The sequence below is a fragment of the Lottia gigantea genome (assembly GCF_000327385.1).
Source record: "Lottia gigantea unplaced genomic scaffold LOTGIsca_20, whole genome shotgun sequence".
NCBI lineage: Eukaryota > Metazoa > Mollusca > Gastropoda > Lottiidae > Lottia > Lottia gigantea.
Genome location: NW_008708401.1, coordinates 2,933,610 through 2,949,202, shown reverse-complemented (window position 1 = coordinate 2,949,202; position 15,593 = coordinate 2,933,610). Strand labels below are relative to the sequence as shown.

The 15,593-nt window shown below is 29.8% G+C and overlaps 2 protein-coding genes across 2 annotated transcripts; both read right to left on the bottom strand.

Moving 5' to 3' along the window:
• Window positions 1-488: 488 nt before the first annotated feature.
• LOTGIDRAFT_159495 (hypothetical protein) lies at window positions 489-1,214 on the bottom strand (the record flags this gene model as incomplete). Its single annotated transcript, XM_009053800.1, has 1 exon — window positions 489-1,214. The coding sequence occupies one exon, from the start codon at window positions 1,212-1,214 to the stop codon at window positions 489-491; it is 726 nt and encodes a 241-aa protein (XP_009052048.1).
• Window positions 1,215-4,975: 3,761 nt separating this feature from the next.
• On the bottom strand, window positions 4,976-12,576 carry LOTGIDRAFT_114987 (hypothetical protein; the record flags this gene model as incomplete). Its single annotated transcript, XM_009053799.1, has 9 exons — window positions 4,976-5,091; window positions 5,676-5,819; window positions 6,127-6,182; window positions 6,288-6,589; window positions 6,871-6,978; window positions 10,936-11,047; window positions 11,240-11,388; window positions 11,660-11,769; window positions 12,504-12,576. The coding sequence occupies 9 exons, from the start codon at window positions 12,574-12,576 to the stop codon at window positions 4,976-4,978; spliced, it is 1,170 nt and encodes a 389-aa protein (XP_009052047.1).
• Between the last annotated feature and the right edge of the window lie 3,017 nt (window positions 12,577-15,593).

The window sequence follows — 15,593 nt, the reverse complement described above, 5'->3', positions numbered from 1 at the left end:
CAAGAGAAAAACACGTTTGTTGGATATGCATATAAAGGTGTGACATTTTAAGCTATTTTTAACTGAAGGTTATTTAAATAATAATGTGATTTTTAAAAGATCAGTATCAAGGCCAAGTATGTATTATATAATTGTCCTCATAAAACCATTTCTCTGACTACTGTTTATATTTAAGTGACTTGAAAAGGGTCAATTTTGACAACTACAAACTATATAATTTTCAAATGAAATCAATTTTTTGGGTTCTTTACGGTCTATAGAAATACACATGTAAGGTATAATTATTTAATAATTGAAATAAACACACTTTACTATGGTACATACCAAAGAAACCCTAAACTCCTAGCCTAGTACTATTTTGGCGTTGATGTTTTTAGTCAAAATGATTGACATAATAAAATTCAGAAACCACAATGTCAACTCTGAATATAATCCAGAGTCTAAACCTGTAGTAAGATGTTAGTTTGGTAATTTCTGAAGATGAAATATTAGTCTGCAGTGTCTGCAGGTGTATCAACAGTAACCATGGGAACAAGTCCAATACGAGATATACTTCTAGAAATACTGGAATAATCTTTAACAAAACTGGGACTCAATTCTACATATCCATCACTGGGATTATCAAGATTAACTAATCCTTTCTCTAAACACACAAATCGTGGATCTTTCACAGATTTTTTATACTTGATGCCCACTGGTTGTTGACTTTTTTCACTGACTCCAAAAGTATTGAACATTTGAGTTATACCATTCACTGTTTCTATATTGCCTAAACTTTTGCGCGAAGAAATTTTTGGAAGTTTGACATCTGCATGTCCTTCAGCAGATCTAGATTCTTCTGGAAATTCAAGCCACGTCATATTCTTTTTATTCAAATTGTCAATTTCAGTTTTAAACATCCTCCTCATTTTTTTCATCCTTTGCATGGCAAATGATCTTGTATGTAAATCCATCATTCTTATGGTTCGATGTTTTTCTATTCGTATATTAGCTAATTTCACATCTAACATTTGTTGCTGTGTCATATTGTCATACAGTAATACTCGGGTCACGTTGGTTTTGGGTAAAATTTGAACCTTCTTTTTACCATAATTTGGTTTAATTCTTGGAGGATGTTGTAAATAATTCATATTAAATGGTTTAAATCCTGTTTGTAATTTTGGTAGCACTGTTTCCTTTTCTTCTTTACCATTCTTTTCTCTATGGTCAGACATTCTGAAATATAAGTAAAATTATATCAATTATGACCAAAAGATATTTTTATAATATCATTAAGATAATTCTTTTAATCCTTCAGATTTTCTGAAATGATTTGAATAATTTTCTTTAACCATTTGAATATTTTTCTAAAACAATTTGGATATTTTGCTAATATCAAATGCCTATTTAAACTATTTATATATTTTTCCTCTATAAATGAGATATTCCAAAAAAAATCTAAAGTTAATTAGATATTTTTCTAAAACAAAGAAAATTATTTTTTTAAGATATGTTTTTGCAAATCAATTGAATATTTTTCGAAAGCTGTTTAAACTATAACCTTAAAATAAAAATAAATATCATCATTTTTAGGTATTTAATAAATATTTGAAAATACATGAATCCACTCAAGTTATCATGTTGGCTTAGATTATCATGTCTTAAAAAAAGTTTAATCAAAATGACTAATGTGGTAATTATACTTTAAAATGTTACCAGGAACTTAGAATAATATTGGAAGGAAATTATAAAATTATACTGTAATAAAAATCTATGGAATATCTATATGAATTCAGAGTAAAATTCAATATCCGATTTCCTAGCATAATGTTTTATAAAATCCATTAAATGAATAAAAAGTAATTTGTTTTTCTTTGTAACAAATGTAGTTTTCAAAATAAATATTTCACAATTTATAAGTGGAAAATATTGAAAAATTATCTTGAAAATCTGGATCAAATTCAAATCTTGTCAACAATAAAAGTGATTTTTTAGAACAAGAAAATAGATTTTCTATCTATAACTCATATTTTGTAAACTGCTTTAAGTCAACTGTTAATTTTGAAATAATACCATAACTATATGCCTTCAAGTATATGTACTTTAACTTGAAAAGAATAAATATGAAATTGAACATTAGAAAATAAATGATCGAATGAATTAAAATGATTTACTAAAGACCATTTAATGTTCAAGAAGTTTTTGACATAGTACATTACTTTGTACCAATACAATATCTCTATTGTCAATATATCTTTAATGTTTTATGTCAATCAAATCAAGTTCAAACTTTTCTGTTTTCAATCTTAGGATTTGTTTTGTTAATGGATTATATTTCATGTCATATTAACTTAATGGGTGTGAAAATACAACTTGATAATTTGACAATGTGAAGCTATTACAAACTGTGTCTAATATCTTGCTTGCAATTGCCACCTTTCTTGTATTTAAGATGATTGTAAATGATTTGATTGGATTGTACATTAGCAAATTCAGACAATCATAGCCCCTGATTACACACACAGTCAAATTGTTTACAGTTTTTTTGTACTGATTGGCAGTAGTTATTAGCATACAATCCAATCAAATCGCTGCATTTACAAACTTACATGATACAAGATAGGTGGCTATTGAAGGCAAGTTATTACATTCAGTTCATAATTGATTGACATTATGTATTTTTTTTATAAGGAATTTCTAAAATTGGTGTATCAAACCACAAAAACAAATCAGAATCACATTATTATAAAGTAAGAATGTATCATGGCAAAAAAAACAAAATTGGAAACCATGATTCTTATGGTCATTTTGATCTGATCATTTGCCATCATAAAATGACAAAGCTAAAACAACATGGAGAGAACAAGAAATTTCTGTTTTGTGTGTTATATCCAAAAAGCAGAATACACACTATATTTATATGCTGAAACTATTTTGACTCAAAAAAACTAAAAAATTGACTTCTAAATATTTAAAAAAAAAAAATTCGTATTTACTTCAAAATTTAATGATATTCAAATGATTTTTAATTAAGTTCGCATTTTTTTAAAACACATTTTGTTAAACACTTGTAATTAGACTGGAGAGTAAACCGTGTAATTCACTGTAAAGTAAGAAAATATCCCTACATTCACTCTATTAAAAAAAATAAAAAATTGAAGCCTACCTGTTGTATAAGAACTATTCAGGGAATAACCCAGTTGTTTGAAGTGGTGAGATCTCTATATCATTAAACTTTATAAAAGTCCACTAGAGATTGGACAGACCACTAGAATTTCAATAGTCCACTACAACTCTATGAAGTATGAGCTAATCAAATACTTTTATTTAATACTTTATTCTCCTTGACTCTCTATTCTTCACAGCTTTAATACACCATTAAAATACTTGATATACACTATACTAGATATTCAAATATTCTTTATAAACTCATATTATATACCCTACTATTCAATTCTTTATAATATATGCTTTATATTATATTTTATTTTTTAGTATTGATCATAGAGATTAAAGGAATTTCACCTTTTTTATAAAGATCTCATTTGTAAGTGGTTTAAAGGGTAATGCCGAGACTAATTGAATATTTTTTTGAATGCTAGACTCTGTATTTAGTCTTTTAATATTTAAGACAATTTCTACCAGACCATAAGAACAAGGGCATTTCTATGAATATTCAGATGAGGAGTACAGGTCACAGAATTAATTCCCTTTAATGATAACAGAAATTGAAATATAGAGGGGCAGTCCAAGCTCTCGAGTTCAAGTGATGAAATTGGTGGTGTTCTAAACATAAAATGATATCTCTCACTGACATACACATGAATGGTGATGTCATTATCATACAATAGGATATTGTTGTCTAAATATTTGTTTTATCAGGTGATTGAGTTCTTTCAGCTATCCTTATCCTTATGCAGGATCCAGTTCTCATTCAATTCAATATAAATAGATTGCTGTCACGTCCAAGCCATGTATTCTCGAAACGATCTTAGCGCTAGGATATCCCAGAATCAATGTTAGAAGATAAGAACCTAGGACATCCTAGCGCTAAGATCGTTTCGAGAATATGTGGCCAGGATATTTAGTAATTTCCAATTGCAAATACAATTTAATGACGTCAAAGCTCAGAACTTGTTCAGAGCAGAATTTAAACTACATGTATATCATCTAAAAGAGAAAATATTTAACTACAGCATCCCTGTAAATGCAGAATGTCTTTATTAAACTTTTTTCAAATTTGTGTTTAAGCATGTCAAGCCCATTCACCCTATAATAGTACAAAAAAAGGCTGGGCATTACCTTTAACACAAATAGAAATAGCAGTCAATTTGTATTGATCATATTTGAATATTTAATTCTCAATTGTGTCTGACAAATTGAGCAGAAGTCTATTCAGCATTATAAAAATAAACAAACAGTCTTTTCACAGTTTTGATTGTTAGAGATCTAAATTAAAGTAGGCTATGACTTATGTTGGATATTTCATATTGGTGATTATTACCATTCTGTTAAATATTCTTATTTAAAAACACAGCCTGCCAATGGGCTTATTGCCTGGTAAACTATCTCCTTAAAGGGGTAATCCAACTTGAAAAGATTACAATATACCAATACCAATGATGTGATATATTGTCCTTGTAACTGGGTTATAATTAACATTTAGTGTCAATATTGATTCAGTTAATAAACATATTTATTGTAAATAAAATTACGTGTTCCCAATAATACATTTTCTTATAATAATAACATGATAATAATAGATAACTGTAGTATTTGGGTGCCCCTGTCATATGGGGTGCGGTTACCGGTATATAGGTCGTGCTAATACCCCACTTTTTACATTTGAATGTAAATATATTACCCATAGCTTTCATAATTCCCATACCAGTTTTGCTACAATTTATAACAATCTTTTTAAAATACAGATACAAATGTTCTGTTTTGTGTTTTCTCTTCAATTCAGATTCCACTATGAGTTCATCAAAAGAAAATATCAAGATGCATATTTTTCTAATACAAGCAATCTTATTAAAATAGATACTACATGGACATTTAAACTGTTACCAAGACAACGATAAAGTTGAATTCTGCTCAGATTATCAGGGAAACCTGAAAAATAACATAAAAATCATTTTTAGATTAAGGTATGATCATTTGATGATGTATATAATGCATTAAGCATAGAATCACTTTTCCTAATTTTGAGACATTCTGGAGACAAAGTAAAGGGCAATTTAACTACATAAGTATCATGAAACTTTCAAGGATGCTTCAGTTAACAGTATAGAAGTATTTTATAGTCAAAATAATATAAATTTGTTCAGAGCAGAATTGTAATGTTTGACTGTTTTAGTTGCTGTCTTAATTATTGATATCAAATGTAAGATTGTAAAGATGTAAGGCCATCATTTTTGGTATTAAATGGGACTCAATTAATTTTCCCAAGGAGTTATCTAGGATACAGAATTGTTCACATTTTATTATCAGCTCTAGAAACAGTTTTTTATTGTTGTCTTCCCTTCAGTTACCTCTTTTATGTGACAACTCATAGATATCCGGTATAAAACATATCACTGTGAAACAATTGGTATGATTTGCTGTGGAATTCAATTTTGAAAACATTAGATACTGTCATTGTTTCCCCTCAAATTTCCAGATAAAACAAAGAAATGAAATTTTGTGTCAATACTTACTAAAACTAGAAGGAAAACAAAGTAAATTGGCAATTTCTCTTGGAGTAAAATATCGTAGTTTTAATTTCTCAATTATTTTAGTTTCTTCTTCTGTCCAGAAATCACGAGAATTTAAAGTGGTTATTTTTGTTTTCAAATCACAGGCTGCTTTAAAATCCTGAAAGAAACCAGACAGGCTGACGTTTCAGATTTGATAATGATGTATCCTTAGTAAATGATAAAATCTCATGCTGCCAACAGCTGTTTTGGTAAAAACCCTAATCAAAACACCTAGTTTTTACCAAACCAACAATACCAACAACTAACTAGTCTGTGATAGTCTGCTTAGAAGCTGACGTAAACCAACCAGCCTGCTAGTTTTTAGTCTGATATCCTGTAGTTACTTATGTTTGTCAATACAGCTGAATAAAGTTCCAACTATATGACTCTTATTAGTAATATATACTTACACTTAAGTCATGTGACATTTGTAAAATTGGTCCAGCACCATTTATATAATGACCATACCTACAATAATAAAATATATTCACTGTTTCAATAGTGCTCAATACAACAATTCTAGAGCCAAATAAAAATTGAAATGGTATATCAGATTTTATCTAATTTTATTACCTTTTAGTAAAACACATTGATTTCTTCAAACCAGGGTGAACAATGTCCATGACAATGAACCATTTAAAATCTTTCTTCTCCACTAAATAGTCTTGAAAATAATCATCACTTTTACTTTCTAAAAAATACTTTAATTTGAGGCATTTATCACAGATATAGTCTGTTTCAATATCCTCTTGATGGATATTTTGATCACAAGATTCGAATTGGTCCCATTTATTAGAAACAGGATTGTCTGTCTCTTCACTACACTGTAGATATTTCAACCATTCTTCAGGACAGTTTGGTATAGATGTTAAAATCTGAAATAGAAAAATATACAGAGATAAATTATGGAAGAAAAGTGCCATGAAAATATATCTCTGTATATGGCTATTCCATGGAAATATGTCTCTGTATATGGCTATTCCATGAAAATATGTCTCTGTATATGGCTATTCCATGAAAATATGTCTCTGTATATGGCTATTCCATGAAAATATGTCTCTGTATATGGCTATTCCATGACACTATGTGCCTGTATATGCCATGGCTATGTAGCTGTATATTCAATCTAAAAAAATTTAAACTAAAAATACATTACCTTACTAGATGGTGTAAATAAAAACTGAACTGTTTGTAATTTAGCAATCATATAGTATCGTAATCTACAGTTACTAATACCAAATTGTAGGGGGGTCAATAAAAACTCCTACAAATAAATACAAAAGTACTAATTCATATTATGACAATGAAGATAGTAATATAAGATATTTAAAGATAAGAATCAATAGTGTTGCTAAATTGCAAAAAATAAAAAATCTTAAACTGAAAAGAAATCAACAAATTTGTTTTAGTCAATCCAAAACTATATATTCTTTTGCATTCAAAAGCCAAATATTATGTATTGAATTGTATTCTGACCAAGTCAGTGTCAATTACTCAAAAAGTATTCATCAAAAACTCAAAAATATCAATTAGGTCAATTATCTCACAAATGAAAATATGCATACAATGTTATCAGAACTGTAGACTCTATCACATTCACATGTCAATCATTATATATTTTGGATAAGACAAGGGCAATAACTCAAAAACCTTTCATCATGATATGGCAAATATTGTCTGAAATCTCACCAATATATATATGCATACAACAAATCAAAAAAATAGGATAGAACTGTAGCCTCTGAGGCCTGGCCACACAAAAATCTTTTTATATCATACTTTCATTGACTAAGGTCACCACAGTATGTTGTAATATATAGAATATCATATTTCACTTTAATTCTTCAATGGAAATTTACTTAATAAAGTGATCTGGGTCTCTCTTCAAAACAGATAAAGATGAGGTAACTAAGGTATTTCACAATATTAGTTTTATCAGTATAAGATAAATTGTTTGATGTTGAATTAAATACGTGTAACTACCTGAATATAGATCAGTACCGTAGTCAAAATAACAGTGAGGATAGGATAACCAGTTTTTATCACTAAGGGATCACAAATCTTTATATTTTGAGAAATCAGTATGGATGGGAATTTGAATCTCAACTACCAAGTTATTTTTTTATTTAGTATCTTGTGGATAACAATACAAATAGCTGGTGTGAAAAGTTTGTGCTTGAAAAGTTCTGGACCTAGTGGGACTATGAAATGTGTCTATGTAAATGGAAGATATGTCTGGAAAACCTGTTTATCCTCACATTATGTGAGTCAACGAAAATATAAATGTCCATCAAACTACTGTTTATTTAGCTGTACATCAGAACTATATGATAATTCTGCTATGTATCCAGTACCAACAGTATGTAAATGTAGTAAGGAGGAAATTCGTGATGAATCATACTTGACATTACCATCCTATTGTTATGCACCATCAGTACCAGATGATAGTTGGTACAGCAGATGTCTTCAACAAAAATACAACTGTCCCAATGACCTAAGTATCAGAATTTCTAGAGAATTTGGAATTACAGCGTCTAAAATTCAGAATTTTGTAACAGGTAAAGCAAGACAATGGATAGGAGCTATGAAAAGTTGTTTACAATTTGCCCTGATTCACACAATAAGACCGGCATATTCTTACAGCTGTTTTGACATCAACCAAAAGGCAGCAGATTCTAGAGTTAAATGTTACAATGAACCCAAACGACGAAATAAGAATGATCCAAAGTTATCTATCTGCATGTTGGACTTGAAAGATATTTTCGAATTGTTGTGGAGTTTCAAAACTAGTAAGAACATAGAAATGCCATCAGCCTCTAGGTTTTCATCAGAGATGTTAAATATAGTTCGTAGATGTGATAACTATACTGGTAACACATCCATACCTTTAAAATCTATGAAATATTTGAGGATGAAATTAGGGTACAATGATTTACCTGTTAAAGGATCTAGTCAAAGTAATTTTGAGTTCCGTTATATGATGTTATCAAATGAATTGGGGAACTACATAGCTGAAAAACTTGGCTGGGACCAGAAAAATATTCTTTGGTATTTTCAAACCTTTTATAATGATATAAAAGTTATATACAACCAAAAGCTTTATATCTATGAACAATTTTATGTGTCCATTTTCATAACTGAACATAATAACAGAAACAACAATGAAAAAGATTATTCAACATTCTTAAAAGAAATTGTGTGTGACATTCAAGAAAATCTTACAAAGATTAATGGAAATGTCACTTCTGTAGCATTTGTAAGAGCTCATGAGTTAAGAGAATGTCATGATCTCTATTGTAAATCATCAGTACTTATTGAACCAGAGGATTGCATTAAAACGACCACAACAATCAAGTCTACTACCAATACTGACAACCCTGATATCACTGAATCCTCACAAAGCAAAAATGGGAACACAAAACTGATTTTGGATGGATTCCTTATACATGTATTTGTAATTCTAACCTTGAAGCACATGATAGAATAGGCCTGTTTTTTTTGGTTTCACTTTCCATGTATTCTACTCAATCCATGGTTTTTTTTAATCATGTTTAGATATTGAAATTTGATATTGTACTGGCAAAACACAAATTTGAAAGTCATGGCCTAGTTTGAATAATTCTTAGTATTTAGCATGTAGTGATAAATTTTGAATATTATAATTTTTTTTTATATGTTTTGATGTTATTAGATAGGTATATTTTGTAGTTATATTTTTTTTTATATGTTTTGATGTTATTAGATAGGTATATTTTGTAGTTATATTTTTTTTTATATGTTTTGATGTTATTAGATAGGTATATTTTGTAGTTATATTTTTTTTTATATGTTTTGATGTTATTAGATAGGTATATTTTGTAGTTATATTTTTTTTTATATGTTTTGATGTTATTAGATAGGTATATTTTGTAGTTATATTTTTTTTTATATGTTTTGATGTTATTAGATAGGTATATTTTGTAGTTATATTTTTTTTTATATGTTTTGATGTTATTAGATAGGTATATTTTGTAGTTATATTTTTTTTTATATGTTTTGATGTTATTAGATAGGTATATTTTGTAGTTATATTTTTTTTTACATGTTTTGATGTTATTAGATAGGTATATTTTGAAGTCATATTTTTTTCTCCAAGGAATGAAAATAAGTAAAATAGATTTTGTTGTCTTTTGAAGAAGACTAGTGGTGTCATGCAGTGAACAAGATTATGGCATTACCATTCTATTTTTATATTTCTTCTATACACTTAGTCCAAGAGCTAGCTACGGGTGATTTTACCCCAAAAAACCCAGAAGGTAAGATGGTTTCAATGAATTAGAACTATGACAAACATTGAAAAAATGTGCCTCAGCTGGTACAGATCCGGTGGGTGTGGCCCCCAGGGTATGTCAAAAAACCCTTGAAAGAGGTTTATTTTAACATTTAAGCTACTTGTTAATACATTGGTTATGTTACTACACATATATTCAAAACTCAAAACAATATGAACTGACAAAATATTTTGGGGGGTTTGTGGGTCAGCTGCCCCTAAAAAGTCACCCAACATGGGTCAATTTTACCCCAAAAGCTACACATGCCAAATTATTACAGTATAAGAAAAATTTCATGAGAAGATAAAAAACACAAAAACTGACAAAATATCTTGGTGGAAAAAGGGGGTCAGCTAGCCCCCAAAATCACCCCATTTTGTGACATAGGGGTAAAATATTTTTACCCTAAAAGCTACATATTCCAAATTTTTGTGACATGAAGCTCAACAACCTGCATCATAATGGGATAAAAACTGACAATAAATTCTAGTGGAATGATGGGATCAGTTGCCCCCCAAAATTTGCCCCTTTTTCCCACAAGGGGTAAAGAAAACTGACCATGACCTACACTGTTTATAATTATGGTGAACATAATTTGCCCTTTTGCCCTTATGGGTAAAAAAACAATTAAATTTGTAGTACAGTCCTGAAATTTTGAGGATACCATAGATAGATGATTTACCTTGCACCTGTGGCAGCCTGTAGCCACCTCAAAACACTACTATTTTCAATGTTGTTCAGTAATTGCCCTTGACAGCCAAAATCTTCAAACTTGACATGTGAAGGTAGTTCAAGCTTAGTTTGATCTGATTGTGATAAAACATAGAATGACAGTAGAAAACTTGTTAGATAACACTAGAGATAAAAATACAATTGTAATCTAATTCCCTTTACAATCCAGTCAAACTAACCTGATAATGGTAATGATTAGTTGTAAGCATTTCAATTAACTTATTTCTAGCTTCAGATTCTTCAAATCCTTTCACATTTTCAACCAAAATATAACTTGGTTTCTCTTTACATCTGGAAAGAACATAATGTGTGGAAATTGAATGGAATCAAAACTTAGTAATATCCTTGTAATTTTGAGCATTCAGAATATTTGAAAAACTCCTCTGTTTGTAACCAGGCTACACAACAAAGTTAACTTGCAAGAGTTTACAAGTTTAATAGTTTTAGGAACAAATGAAATATTGAATATATATTTTTACTTACTGATGTATCAACTGTAATATATGAAGAAATGACTGAGTTCTAATATCATTAACATCATTTTTATTACCAACTCTAGTAAATGGTTGACATGGTGGACTCATTAATATAGTATTTATATTCCACTTTTCATACTGTTTTAATGTTAATTTCTAGAAATAACATTAATGGATACTGTTGTTTAAGTACGTACTTGATTTAAATGGAAGGTTCATTTTCAGCAATCTGTATCACTTTACAAAATTAAAACCTAAAGCCAAGTTTGTCAACTCAACAAAAACCTACATTTAAACATTTTAATTGCAAGATAGCAGAAGATCAGATAGCAGAATTGCTATAGCAAGTAAATGTTTAAGGACTATAGGCCTTTATCCCTTTAAAAATGATAAATAGGGACTAATCAATCATGTTAGTAATTCTTACCTCAATTCCGAATGCCATTAAATTATGGTCAGGAAAATTATGTTGATAAATCTGATTAGCTGTTGTATTAATATCTATTGCAGCAATTATTTCATATTTCACTCCACTTTCTATGAAATGAATAATTAAAAAAATCTATTACTAGGTTTGAATACTACAATACTACAATTTATAGTCCTTCTTTATAATATTTTGGTGCTGTGAGTATGAAAATGTAACCCTCTATGAAAGCATGATAATCCTGCCATTTTTCTACATTTGAAAATCTAGAGAATGTGCCAATTAACTTATGGGAATCCTGGAATTTAACTGGAATAAAAGCTAAACTTCTCTACCCCTCTTAAGATGGTGCAAATTTACAATTACTCCATTTATGGGAGTTAGGGCCAGATTCAAACTAATTCATCGTATTTATATCTTATTGACTATAATGTCGATGGCAGCATATTCCATTTGTTTGCTAACTCCTTGAGTAATAATGATTAGAACTATTTTAAAGTCTGAAGGGAGCATCAAAACTGGATGTGGATGTTATTATGGTGACAAAGTTATTAAAAAGTCACCAATAAATGCAGTTCATAAGACAATGATCACTTCCTCTATTAATGTCAAAACCAAAATTGGCTTTACAAAACAGGTAAATGAAGTTTTGACATAAAAATGCATCCTTCTAGTTTAGAAAAAGATTTCTTTGTTGTCTTGATATACAAAAAAAAAAATAAAACAGTAGTTATCTCCCTTAAAAAAAATATTTAATTAAATAATCGAAATAAAATAACTTCTGGTGGCGTACTAAGTACTTTAAAGCAGAACTAGTATCTTGTAAAATGTGTAGCCTAATCACCTTTCAATGAATAATTCATCCCACCAATGCCACTGTACAACTCTAAAACACGTAACTCAATGGAGGCTGCCATCTTTGAAAACAGCGACTTTTTCAAACAATTGTGGTCTGATAGAAGTAGGATTCTCTCCCTTTGACAAGTACTGCATATGGAAAAGACTTCGCTGTGGTCTGAAGAAAAATTAACGAAAAGGAAGTTGTGTCCCTTGGATGATAAGATGGCTGATCAGTCTGCTTTCACGCACCTGTTTTCCTTTGGTAAGATACAAATATTGAATTTTTTCTTGTGCATACCGCCAAGCCAGTGAGTGGAGTTATCTGTATTGGACAAAATATGGCATATTATGATTGAAAATCGATAGTGGTGGTCAATCATCTAATAAATTGTCTTGAAAATCAGTAATTTTGCAGATGTCACAAAGGGAGTAAAATCATTAAATTCAATAGCTTACAGACCGGTTCACGTTGATTGACAGCTGGGAAGGTACATCGGAATGTTTATTTGGAACAGTTTTTTGTCTGCAAACCGATCGCATTTTATTAATTGGATTTAACTTTAATTTTTATGGTACGTTAACTTATGACTTCAAGGTTGAAACCGCATTATAATTTGGGGAATTTGGCTCATCCACGATTTCATCAAGAGTGCAGTCTGCAGGCTTTGTGTGATAAACATTTATTTATTTATGACTCTAAATAGATTCGACAGAATTTTGATTTGAAGTTAATTTTATCCATCAGTCATAGGCATAGTTGACAATGTTAGCCTTTATCTCATCGCTTCTATGTAATTATAGCATTTTATCTACAGTACGGTGCAGCAGGTCTACATATTTTCTTGGCAACTGCTAAACTGTCTAAATAAGTAAACTAGGCCTAACAACACAGTCAACAGGCTTATGAAATATTTTGTTGTGTAGATATTATTAGTAGATCCAGGCCTATTTGCAATTTAAGACAAGACATGGACCGACATTCACTTTAGCTATAGGGATAATGATTATCCATAAATATGTACCGGTATACATGAACCTGTGATGTTAAACCTATTTCGACTAGGTAATGACAAATGCAATGCAACCTGTGGAAGATATGCTATATCGTTGTCATTTCAAAACACTCTAATGAGCTGTTTCTTTTATGTTATCATAGTTTCATAGAGATATTATCAATGCCAGTAATAAAGCAACAATAAACTTTGTGGATGAATGTCATGTCAGTGGCTGATACTGGTATGTTTTTCTCAAACTGTAGGCAATTCAGACATCATATTTCATTTCAAAACATGATAGGCTTACAGATAGCTCAAATTTAGCTATTATACTATTGTGTTCAGATGTGCCACAATACATGTACATTATTTTTTATTCTTGCTAATCTGTAATATATAGTTATTAAAAGTAGAAAAAGTTGACCTATAAATCAAAGCTTTAAATGTAATAAAGTGCTTTCTTCAAGAACAAAGTTGGTATTTCATTGAATAATTTTTCTTTTTCATAGACCAACATAGAGTTGTATTATTTGGCACACCAAATAACAATACAACTCTTACAAGTCCACTGTCCTTCTGACTTTTATACCACCAAATTTGGCAAGCGATCAGAAATCATATTTACAAAGGGTTGTTGCCCCAAGTTGTAGGTCTTTCTTTTTATATCATATATGTGAAAGTTGGCAAATTTATAAATTGCAAAGAATAGGGAGCATTCATTTATTTTTAAAAAGTCTTCAAAATTTAAATGTATTGAACATTTGAACTTTAAAGGACCACAATAAGATAAAATTAGATAGGTCTACTGCCACTGCAGTTCAATAGTTGAGGTATGAATTTCCATATACATGTGAGCAGTGAAAAACTTACTCATTATTTTCAGTGAACCATTAGACACCGTGCAAAGTTATATTTTGTACTAATTAAGTGCTAGTTAGGAATGAAATTTCCTAATTACTGATTAAGAAGCTTCCACATATATCCTAATCTAGTACATAATCAGCATGACCAATCCAGATTATATTGATCAAGCTAGCAAGCAACCAGTTAGTTTACCTCTCCTCAAATGCGTGTGGTTACTTCATGTTACTTTGATTTTATAAATTAAATCATATCAAGTGCTCAAGATGAATTCAGGAATCTAGTGAATTTCGACTCTTGTTAAATCAATAATTTTTGATAGACGTTTGTAATACAGGTAGAGCATGAATCAAGTTCTATTATCCTATCATCTGGTAAAGCAAAGAATTTAACCAGGGTTTCTCAAATACTGGTACATTAGTTAAAGCACCAGTTTTCATATTTGAATTTGTCATAGCGCCATGAGTCTCAGGGCCCTGTTAGAGTGGGATTATTTATTCTCTCAGCTCTGCATACAAAATATGACAGTACCATACTTGAGCTTTGTCAAGCTTACACCAGTTTATTTAAGTATAATATTTTATCAGTGAACTCAGTGCATTTATATCTATGTATTATGTAGGTCTGGAAATATTCCAGAAATAAGGAACCAATAATATACAGTTTTTAGCAAGTTTGTGTGTTAAAAATTTTAACACCATACCATACCAAAATACACCATATTTTAAGGCATACATTTAAATGAAAGAGAATGAATTTTGAAAGAAAAAAAAGGACAATAATCAAACGAAGCAAAATATAATCATATACTTGATAGATTTCCGTATTTGGTCAATAACATTTTCTTTAAGGTTTCAAGCCAGCTTTTCAGAAAGGACAGACCAAAGTAACTGTATATGGAATCTAATCTGCTAGACTGCTAACATAACCCATTAATACTTCTGTTTTATGATAGATGAGTTGAACCTGTTATATTTCTATCAAATAATGACTTTCTTCTTAACTTAATCAATATACAACTCATTCTCATTTCTACACGCAGAGAATTTGATTTCTTTAAGATTGAAAAGAGATGTTTTCTTGCACAGTGATCTTGTGACATCAGACAGACAATTTGGTGCCAGTGATACTAATACTGGACAAAGACTAAAAAACCATAATAAGATCTCTTCAAATTCATTTTGCCTGATTGACTACTTTTTATTTTTAAGCAATACAAACCCCAACTTATTAATTGT